Genomic DNA, 12,101 nt, shown 5'->3' with positions numbered 1-12,101 from the left:
AAACTGCCGTTTGTGCTTAATGAGCAGGCCATACACAGAGCCGTAGCGTAGACGCCTTACGCCCACCTCCTCCTGCTCGCCATTGGCCCACACATTTTTATTCAACTCATCCTCGCGACCTGATTGGACAGACTCTCTGTCAGTCACGACCACCGGCTCGCGATTGGCCGGTCCCAGTTAACTAATGCGAAAAATCCATGTTCCCGGTTTTGACATGTCACTAGAGCGAAGCCACCCATCCGCTCTGAAGTAGAGAGAGTAGCTTCATGCCTCGCACATGTCACAAGTAGTCCAAGCCGATTTACAGCGCCTGAACAAAACAAAGCATTTGCCCTAACATTATGCAAACCGCCTAAAGTTGTGCACTTCACTTGAATTGAAACATGTCGTCGATCCGTTTGTCTTTGGCCGGACGAAGCTGCGCTGACAGCGGACTGAGCGGATAAACGGGACTGAATGTGACGGCTCGTCGCGTCGGTGAATGAAGAAGCACCAGCCGTTCGCTTCAAAGCAAAACACGTCCGAACATGGCTGACAGAACAGCTCCCAACTGTCGCCTACGACTCGAGTGGGTCTACGGCTACCGGGGACACCAGTGCCGCAACAACCTGTACTACACCGCGGCCAAGGAGATCGTGTACTTTGTCGCCGGCGTCGGAGTTGTGTACAACACACGGGAACACAAGCAGAAATTTTATTTGGGACACAACGATGACATAATCAGGTAGGCACATTGACGTGGATGTTTTAAGGAAATCCTTACATTTTTTTAAATGGTATTTTTTACCAAATGCACGCCAACTTAGTAGTAGTGAACTCAATGGTTGTAAAGCATTCAAGCCAGTGTCAGGCTGGCGAACGTTACTTATATAAGACGCTGCTGTATATTTAATTGCAAGATCGTGGTACCATCACAGAGAGGCACAAAATCACTTTCCAGAACATTTTCGTTCGTCGTTCCTGGCTGGCAATTTCTCCTTTCCCTGTCTAGCTTGTACTTATTTGAACATTGCTTGAAACTTGGTATTACCAGCACTTCCTGTGTCTGTTTGCCTCTGAATCGCTTGATGTGTTCCCCACTTGTAAGTCGCTTTGGACACAGGCGTCTGCTAAATGAATGCATGTAAATGTAAGTGGGGAGGGATGGAGGTGTGAGTTGCTCCGCTGAGGCGCTGTCCAGCACGCCCGGCTGCTGAAGGTGATCTCCGTCGCGCTGGACAGCGCCTCAGCACACTGGATGGGGTTCTTGCATTCTGTTAACGCTGGTTTTGTTAGTCGGTGTAGCCTACATCTGCGGTAGGCGGACGTTAGCGTCGCGTCTCGCTGTTTTGTGGCAAGTTAAAAGTAGTTCAACTTTGAAATACGCGTCTGCTTTCTCTAGCACCCCTTTGCTCTCCGTCTGGTTGTTTGCAACTGGGGATTCGTCTCGTTAACCAACACCTATTTGGTTTGAAAGGGATTTTTTTGGAAGCTGTGCGTCATTCTTCGCAGTACTTCTGGCAATAGATTTGATTTTTTTTTATGTTGCTCACGAAATTTCGCCGAAAATCGAGCAATTTGACGAAATTTCGTTAATGTATGTGCATTTAAGACTTAAGAAATCTCAATACTTTCGCATGTACCTATTGGATTTTTCCTCAAACATATACATTCCTCATGCACATGCAGAGGGTAAACACACCTGAAATGGAACTGAACCAAAGGTTCCAAGAAGAGTGATCATATTTAGCACTGGAGCCCTTCCTATTACTTCCTCGTGTGTGTTTTTCTTACTAGTGTTCAGGGAGTGTGAAATAGAAAACCCGGAGTGGATTTTTTACCAGTGATTGCAGAACACTTTCAGCTCTGTTACTCCGCTCCATTCATATACAATGTCTAGCCGGCTTTCACGCTATACTTTGCCATGCTTTTATCTGACCTCAGGGAAAACTACTTTACAACCTCATGATTTCCTATGAATTTTCTAATTCCCCTAACCCTACTCCTAAACATAACCTTCACTGAGGCATAAGCAGATCGTACGAAAACGTACTAACTACGAATTAGCCACCAATTCACCAAAATGTACGAATTGCCATGAGATGGTGTTGTCTGTTTGGTACAAAACAACAGCTAATTTGAAAGTAATGTTTATTTAATATAATTTAATTTCTAACTACTAACTAACTTTAATTACTAAAATTATATAAAAAAATAAAGAGTTGCAAGGTAGGCTAGGGGACAAAAATCAAGTCATTTTATTTCATGATAACATTATATGTCAAGATATATTAGGCTGCTGTCACTTTAAGACCTAATGCATGGATCCATTATATCAGAATCAGAATCAGAATCAGAAAGAGCTTTATTGCCAAGTATGTTTGCACATACAAGGAATTTGTTATAGTGTCACAAGCTTCCAGTACACGGAGACAACAACAACACACAGATAATAAAAATGATATGTGAATAAAATACACATGCATAAATATAAACCACAAAAAAAAAAGAATAAATTGTATGTACAGGTGTGGTATAGATATTGACACACGTCTGATTTCTTCTGCAACTGTTTATGTTCACTTAATACACAACCGACTGTTTATGTGACTCTTCTCCAAGACAGGCATTTTGCCAAGTTTTTGTGCATTTGACCAAGCGCAAAAATATGTGAAAGGTAACTGAATCCCATAGAGTGTAATCACATATATCAGTGCATTACAAGACTTTGTAGTTTAGTTTGAATTCATTAGCTAATATATTATCCAATAGCCTTAACAGTCAGTTGTCATGAAATGACCTCTATCTGAGGTCATGATTTTGATGTATGTTTTTTAAAAATACATTTGACATTCATCCAAGGTTTATCTGTGTTAACCTTAATAGTAATTCAGTTATTTAGAGATAGCTGTATTCATATGCAGGTGAAGGTGCTTTTAGCTGACAGTGAAGGCATTATAATTCAGTCACATGATCATCAAGGTTATGGCATCCTACAGGAGTAGGTGTATATGTGTGTGTCTGTCTGTATGTGTTGTATGTGTGTGGTGTTTTAGTGAGAGCTGGAGGGGGTGGTGTTCTGCCTCGCCGCCGGTCATCTGCCTCAATTCTCTATTATTAATTAGGTGACAGAGAAACTGACCTTGGTTATCTTGCATTTGTGTGACTGTTTGAATGCTGTGCATGTGCTTATATTTGTACAGCATGTAGCATAATTCTAGCAAATTACAGTGTTCTCAGACATATAAAATTGGTTCAAATACCACATTTGTGACTAGTTACATTCATTTACTACCCCCCAGTATGTCCCCGGTGTGCATTTGTGTGTCAAATGTCTCATAGGGACCCATCCATCTCTGGTTACTTCAGTATCAGAATGTGACCCAATGCTTGACTTTCTGGGAGGGCCATTATATGCTATTCATGCATATCAGATGCGTCCATATGCCAGCAAGGCCCTATTATTAAGTTATCAGCACAGGTATCTAAATACATAGAAGTCATAAGTGATTCATATGCATATAGCGCCAAAGGATTATTCGTACATTCAATACAAGACAGATGGACAAACAGAGACTAAGAGAAAGATAATGAATAAAGGAGATGGTTTAACATTTTATCGTTATTGTTGCCAAATAACTCTGTAATTTCTATAATGCCATCACTTACTCTGTTGTAGTGAGGTGGAAAAGTGAATTACTATGGCAATCCAAAAAAACAATCCAGAAATATGAAACCTTTCCTATTATAGTATGAATCCTATAAAGTAAAAAAAAGAAACTGTATGCATAAAGGAAAAGAAAGCCTATTTTAGGATCATAAATGGTTTTGGTTTTTCTTTTGCATTATGGTATTATTTCCATAAAAATTAAGTACATTCTCCAGTTTTTATAACTGTGATACATCCTATTGTTTTACTTTTGAATTTGCTTGCATTTTATAAAAATTAAATTGGTGTAAAAAAGGAAATATAAATATAATTTAATTTCTATATGAATTATATTGTGAAATATGTAATTAATAAAATGAATTTATAAAGATTTTAATAAAACAAACAAACAAACATCGATACGTCAAGTATATCATTAATACTGAATTATAATGATTACTATATTGTAATGATACTGAGAATCAAATGTGAACCATCCCGTTTTATCCAATAAGTCTGATATAAGCTATTAAAAACACCTCAGTTCATGTTTCCAAGTAGAAATATACTTTGTTTAAGCCAGATCAAATACAGATATTTCTTGTATTGGCTGATCTGAGTTGTTGTTGACATGGGATTGGTAGTTGATGGTGGAGTTGGTTTGTATCCTCTGTTATTTGCCCTTGAGTAGAAAGCTCAGTGGGAGGTGGAGGATGGAGCCCAGAGCTGAGCTACAGATTTTGAATAGCAGCTTGTGTGTGTGTTTGTGTGTGAGAGAGAGAGAGAGAGAGAAAATGAGAGACCCTCTCATACCTAACAGACGTGATGCTGTTTATATCGCATTGTGAGTTGGTCTGCATCAACTCCATTAAGCAAGCTGTGTGATCATGCTGTGCTATGCCGAGAACTGCTGATATATGTCCCCGTTCTTTGTAAACGTTACGTGACAACACTCCCTCAGGTAAGTGCCAACATAAGGCATAAAATATTGAACTTTGGGCTGAAACAAGCATACCTCCAAATTTAGACACACATTTAAAGGAACAGTTTAAAAATGATTTACTCACACTTGTGAGACTCGTGGATTGATGTAGTTAATATGCTGAATGTCCTTGCTATAAGGCTGAGTGGTATGACAAATACATATATATTTTGATGAAAATATGAACTGTGTATTGATGGAGATTTTGCTACACTGTGAATTCTGTTATGGGGTGTGCACACCAAAAGCGAAGTGAGTATTCGCATCGCGTTATCACTCTAGATTACTCACAGAATATTTTTGATCACGCCAATAAAATGATCGCGTAATGCTCTCCTCCATTTTCTGATATAAATGGATGCCTCAAACCGGACGTGTCAATAAGCTCTTCGCTGATTGGCTTGTGTGACAACGCGTCATGCAGGTTTTGTGCTTGAGTTGAAATTTTTCAACTTGCCCGGAAGATGCGATTGAGGCGTATAACGAGTGTTTGTGGCAATCTGCTCGTTCAAACAATTAAATTCGCTTTTGGTGTACACGCACCATTAAGTAAATTCTAATAGTTATATCCTAATAGTTCAAGTCTGCTTAAAGTGGACATATTAGATTGCTAAAGAAACATGCACAAATGAGAAAAGAAAAAAAATTGACGTGAGGCCAAGTATGGTGACCCATACTCGGAATTAGTGCTCTGCATTTATCCCATCCAAAGTGCACACACACAGCAGTGAACACACACACCCAGAGCAGTGGGCAGCCATTTTTTGGAGAGAGAGAGAGAAAATGAGAGACCCTCTCATACCTAACAGACGTGATGCTGTTTATATCGCATTGTGAGTTGGTCTGCATCAACTCCATTAAGCAAGCTGTGTGATCATGCTGTGCTATGCCGAGAACTGCTGATATATGTCCCCGTTCTTTGTAAACGTTACGTGACAACACTCCCTCAGGTAAGTGCCAACATAAGGCATAAAATATTGAACTTTGGGCTGAAACAAGCATACCTCCAAATTTAGACACACATTTAAAGGAACAGTTTAAAAATGATTTACTCACACTTGTGAGACTCGTGGATTGATGTAGTTAATATGCTGAATGTCCTTGCTATAAGGCTGAGTGGTATGACAAATACATATATATTTTGATGAAAATATGAACTGTGTATTGATGGAGATTTTGCTACACTGTGAATTCTGTTATGGGGTGTGCACACCAAAAGCGAAGTGAGTATTCGCATCGCGTTATCACTCTAGATTACTCACAGAATATTTTTGATCACGCCAATAAAATGATCGCGTAATGCTCTCCTCCATTTTCTGATATAAATGGATGCCTCAAACCGGACGTGTCAATAAGCTCTTCGCTGATTGGCTTGTGTGACAACGCGTCATGCAGGTTTTCTGCTTGAGTTGAAATTTTTCAACTTGCCCGGAAGATGCGATTGAGGCGTATAACGAGTGTTTGTGGCAATCTGCTCGTTCAAACAATTAAATTCGCTTTTGGTGTACACGCACCATTAAGTAAATCCTAATAGTTATATCCTAATAGTTCAAGGCTGCTTAAAGTGGACATATTAGATTGCTAAAGAAACATGCACAAATGAGAAAAGAAAAAAAATTGACGTGAGGCCAAGTATGGTGACCCATACTCGGAATTAGTGCTCTGCATTTATCCCATCCAAAGTGCACACACACAGCAGTGAACACACACCCAGAGCAGTGGGCAGCCATTTTTTGCTGCGGCGCCCGGGGAGCAGTTGGGGGTTCAGTGCCTTGCTCAAGGGCACCTCAGTCGTGGTATTGAAGGTGGAAGAGAGCTTCATTCACTCCCCCCACCTACAATCCCTGCTGGTACGAGACTCGAACCCACAGCCTTGGGTTACGAGTCTGACTCTCTAACCATTAGGCCACGACTTCCCTCAAAATAAAGCATGCTCGATAATAAAATCTTACGGTACGTCATATTTACAATTTTTCCACAGGTGAAATCATTAAATCATTAATTCCCCATGCAGATTTCGCAGTGGGTTCAAGTTTTTTCCAGCTGAGTTTCTGCGCTAATGTGACTGTACCTTTAAGTGTGATAATCCAAAAAAGTCATAATTTTCTGAACTCGAGTTGACTGTCTTAGACAGCATTCTGTTCACTTATCGAATTCAGTTGTTAAATGGTTAAATGGTCAAATACTGGAAAATTCTTTCAAAATTCCTGTCTTGGCAAATATTCATGTAAACATAGTTGGTTATGTTGGTTAAGTGAAAATAGAAATCCAATAGGGGTCAAAATATTGGATTCATGCGTTAGGTCTTAAAGTGACAGCAGCCTAATATATCTTGACATTTTGGTCATATCACCCACCGCTACCTTGCATCTCTTTAAAAATGTAAAAAGATGTCATTAAAGTCTTTTAATGCAGTGCATAAAGCATGTTGACCAATTTAAAGAGACTGTTATCGGCCCTTTTTGTCCAGTCCCCATTCACTGCATGGAAAAGAGCATCCAGGACATTCTGTAAATCTCCTTTCGTGTTCCTCAAAAGATGAGTTTGAAATGACATTACTGTGAGTCCGTTGATACAGAATTAAAATGTTGTACTATTCCTCTAACACAATGGCTTAAAACATTTATACCTTAGATTTCAAAATAGCGCATTATGATATCTTAGTGCAACCACTTTCGATATACATGAAGATTCATGAATTTAGCCCACAAATGTCTGCATGTGAGCATTCATGAGTGCCACAGACAGGTGCATGCTGGTCACGCTCCTCAGGCTGTATGCCCTTAGACGTCTGTTTGTTACTACAGGTGTTCAAAAAAATAATAGAGGGCGGATAGATACTGGACATGTCGGGCATTGAATGACTGCGAGTGACTGAAAAAGATGGAAAAATGTCTGGCGACCTGTTGCGTTGTATCCTGTGTTTCATGTTACCGGAGACAAGTCAATGTCTTTTAAGTGGATTTCTCTGTTTTGTTTTTTTTTGCCTGGATTTTTGTGTGCATGTCCCTATAAAAGTTGAACAGAAATATTGTGTTTCTGGTAAGATATTGAGGAGGCTGAATAACGTGAAAAAGGTTCTTTATTTATTAAAGGGATAGTTCACCCAAAAATGAAAATTACCCCATGATTTACTCACTCTTAAGCCATCTTAGGTGTATATGACTTTCTTTCAGACGAATACAATCTGAGTTATATTAAATAATGTCCAGGCTAATCCATGCTTTATAATGGGAGTGGATGGTAGCCCAAAATTTTAAGTCTAAAAAATTGCACCCATCCATTATAAAAGAAGTCCACATGGCTCTGGGGGGTTAATAAAGGCCTTCTGAAGTGACACGATGCGTTTGTGTAAGAAATATATCCATATTTACAACTTTATAAACCTTAATCTCTAGTTTCTGCTAACTGTCATACGCTCGTTCACGAGAGAGTGGCGTCCAGCGGATTCTTTTATAATGGATGGGTGCAATTTTTTAGACTTCAAATTTTGGCCTACCATCCACACCCATTATAAAGCATGGAAGAGCCTGGACATTATTTAATATAACTCCGATTGTATTCGTCTGAAAGAAGAATGTCATGTACACCTAGGATGGCTTGAGGGTGAGTAAATCATGGGCTAATTTTCATTTTTGGGTGAACTATCCATTTAAGACGAGGATTAGGTGACTTCAGCAACATTTGCGTGATGTTTGGTGCTATGCCAGCGTTCACGTATGAGCGTGTGTGACTGACTGACATGATTGCTCATGAGGGGGGGAAGGGTGGGCATTGTGTCTCGTTTAAACCACGTGATCTAATCAGATGGAAGCTCTCTCTCTCTTTCTCTCTCTCTCTTATGCTCCAGTCCATCTGTAAGCCATGTGCACTCACATGCAATCATTTCTAATGTAATCCCTAATCTGCGCTGCCTCCTGATGCTCTTACTCTCATAGTATCAATGAGTCTGACTGTTTGAATGTGTGTATTGGTGTGCAGCTCTGTGTGTTTGTGGTCTGGATTGTCAGTTTTAGCACAGATCATGTGCGCACAATGCACGAATCTCAGTCAAGAGTTTGGGTTAGATTGTGATCCCTGTGTGTGTGTGCTAAAACTGAAGCTTCAGTTGCCACCGAGATTAAATGCAGGGGTTTTATACCTTATATATAAGCCCCTCTTGGCACAGTTGGCTTGTTAGCTTTTTGTCAAAGGCCTTGGTAGCTCTCTACCTAACGTGATGGAACTATTGCTTTGTGGGCTTAGAGAGTAAAACCTCCTCTAGAGACAGAAATCACTGCCCACTGAAATACTGTCAGACAGTTGTGAGTCTCATATAGTAGGGATTGAAGCAGTGAAATATTGGTACTTCTGTCACTTGTTTTAGCACGTTTTAACACCAGGATGAATCCTTGTTTAGTCAAATCAATACTATTGGTTTTTGAGCTAGAAATTTGATTGTTTATTTAGCATGAAAATGAATGCAGATATGGTCCTTTCTAGCATGTAATGCCTGCCTTTCTTGATTAATTAAGTTCCTAATGGACAAAATCAGTATTTTTTTCAATAATATTGTATTTGAGCTCATAAAAACTAATATTTGATTATTTGTTTTTTATTTAAATTTTATTTAAAGTTTAAAGCTAACACTTTATTTTAAGGACCAATTCTCACTATTACATGCATATTACTATCATATTGGCTGTTTATTAGTACTTATACTAATGTCATATTCTGCATGATCATATTTTAGATCTACCCCATACCTAAATTTAACAACTACCTTACTAGCTATTAGTAAGCAGCAAATTAGGAGTTTATTGAAGCAAACATCGTAAAAGTAGTTAATAATTAGAATTGGCCCTTAAAATAAACGTGTGACGGAAGTGTATTATTGAGACAGGCATTGTAAAATTATTTTTTAATTTGATCTTTAAGATTTCAGCAAGGATGCATTAAATTGATCAAAAGTGATGGCAAAGACATTTTTAAATATTGAAAAAAGATATTAAGAAGCACAACTGTTTTTTACAATGATAATAAGAAATGTTTCCAAATCTGCATAATAGAATGATTTCTGAAGAATCATTTGACACTGAAGACTGGAGTAATGGTTGCTGAAAATTCAGCTTTGCATCACAAGAATAAATTACATTTTAAAAGATATTAAACTAAAAAACTGTAATTTAAAATTTTAATAATATTTCACAATATTCCTCTTTTTACTGTATTTTTTTTTTATCAAATAAATGCAGCCTTGGTGGGCAGAACATTAAAAGGTCTTACGACCCCAAACTTTTGGATAATAGTGTGTTTGTAGATACTGAAATTCAAGCAAAGCCTAAAACAAATGCTTGTTATATAGCCAGATTATGTTTTTACAATACAAATCGCATGTGCTTTATGTATGTGTCAGGGTGAGCCCACACCTACATTATACTTGGGCTTAATAAGCATGCTGCATATATGTTGTCAAGATGCATTCATGCATGTTTGAGCCCATTACAGTGATGCTAATGCTGGGAGACAGGCGTCCTGCTCCTACTGGTTTCACAGTGATCAGCGAGGCTTCCCCCTTCCCAGCAATGGACCACCCCTCTGGCAGGGAATCCCCACCCTGTCTATAGCAGTTCCAGTTAATGCTACAATCACCCTCTCATTCATTATCCCAAAGCGGCTTATCTGACACTTCTACACACATAAAACAGGCTGACATACAAACACACACCAGCACATGGCAGTGTAAATGTCCTCTCTCTGCAGAGTGTTCTTGGACTGTGAGAGGTCTGTCAGAGTGGATATAAGCGTCTTGAGACCGGGAAAGGTGTCTCTTCCTGTGCCTGTTAGCCCATGATCCATTGCAGGAGGTTTTCTATGATCTAACTATACCATTTCAGTATCTTTACCAGCTGCCTATGCCCTTCTGTGTATTGAGGTATAATCTAGATTGTATTCTAGAGAAGTTCTTTAAAAGTGCAATATAATTTGCTGTTTATTAAAGGCGCTCACTGTCATTTTTGGTTAAAGGGATAGTTCACCCAAAAATGTAAATTACGCCATGATTTACTCCCCCTTTACAAGCCATCCTAGGTCTATATGACTTTCTTCTTTCAGATGAATACAATCAGAGTTATATTGATGCTCTTTCAAGGTTTAAAATGGCAGTGGCTGGGATTTTGAAACCCAAAACTGTGCATCCATCCATCATCAAAAGTGCTCCACACAGTTCCAGATGGTTAATAAAAGCCTTCTAAAGCATATCGATGCGTTTATGTATGCGTATACATTTTTTTACAACTTTATAAACCATAATCTAGCTTCCGCTAACTTTTGCTAATCTTTTTTGCAGTCAGATATGATTAAATAATAACATGAGTGTAAATGTCTAATAACAGGGTTTACAAAAATAAAGCGAATAGTATTGGGGATGGTGTGGTCAATTGCGGGGGAGATAGATTTCCCCTCTCTACACTGTTTCTCAAGCGCATTCTCTCATCACCACCACTGCTACATGAATATGACGTATCACGTATCAAGTCAGAAGGCACTTAAGTTAATTTATGATTTGCTGTCTGTTTGAACCAAAAAAATAAAAGCTAACTTTTTGCATAGCATCATATTTTTTTCCATTTCATTGTATTGCGTTGAATCACATTGTGTTGAATCGAATCGAATTTGGATCACACTGCATTGTAATAGGGGTGAGGGTGCATGGGGGGGGGGGGGGGGATTAGTGGGTCATGTAGCTAATTTTACAGTCTAAAAAATGCTGGGTTAAATATAACCCAATAGTTGGGTTTGTCCCTTTTTAACCCAACATTTTTTAGAGTGTACATAATAATTACAAAATTTTTAAAATTTTTAAAAAAGGTTTTTATTTAATGAAAAATTAGCCTTATTAACTGAACTATTATTTATACGTTTTTCCCCTTTCTTGGGGCTGAAATTAAGTAATTTTGGTCAATATTGATAATTAAACAATATTTTGCTAAATGTACTTTTGTGCTGAAACCTGTCATGAGGGCCTTTCGCACCGCAGGAACCTTTTCATAGTACCAGAACTAATTGTGGAACTACCCACTTTTCGGCGTGTTCGCACCGCCGGAACTGGGAGCGATTTTAGTACCGGACTGCCTTTTTCGAGAACCAAATTAGCTCCTACTCCAGAGCAGGGTCTAACCAGCACAACTGGTACTAATCGTGACGTAAGTAGACATTGATTGGCCAAACGCGTATGAAAACACCCTCACCCGCCATGATTTAAAACGCTGTGTAAACATACTGTAAACATTGTGTCAACTTATTTCGCAAGTATGGAGAACAGCGATAGATGGACGGACGCTGAAGTGCAGGCACTTGTAGCAAATGTAGCACTGCCAGTTGCCGTTGGAGATTCTTAGTCCTCCTTTCCGTTCTTTCAATCGCTTTACGTATACGTCGACTTTCCATGTCCATTATTGAGAAACCCACGAGACAACAAAAATACAGCTCCGATCACAGCGTCCTCCATCC

General features: G+C 38.9%; 1 protein-coding gene across 1 annotated transcript in view; it reads left to right on the top strand.

Moving 5' to 3' along the window:
• The first annotated feature begins 240 nt into the window (after positions 1 to 240).
• The window catches only part of eml5 (EMAP like 5), a 102,142-nt gene continuing 90,281 nt past the window's right edge, over positions 241 to 12,101 (top strand). The window contains exon 1 of the mRNA XM_016274422.1: positions 241 to 724. Coding sequence (XP_016129908.1) covers positions 528 to 724 — 197 coding nt within the window. The 5' untranslated portion in view covers positions 241 to 527. The remainder of the gene's footprint in view (positions 725 to 12,101) is intronic.

This window comes from Sinocyclocheilus grahami, unplaced genomic scaffold (assembly GCF_001515645.1).
Source record: "Sinocyclocheilus grahami isolate Dianchi unplaced genomic scaffold, SAMN03320097.WGS_v1.1 scaffold86.1, whole genome shotgun sequence".
NCBI lineage: Eukaryota > Metazoa > Chordata > Actinopteri > Cypriniformes > Cyprinidae > Sinocyclocheilus > Sinocyclocheilus grahami.
This window is presented reverse-complemented; position numbering and strand designations above follow the sequence as displayed.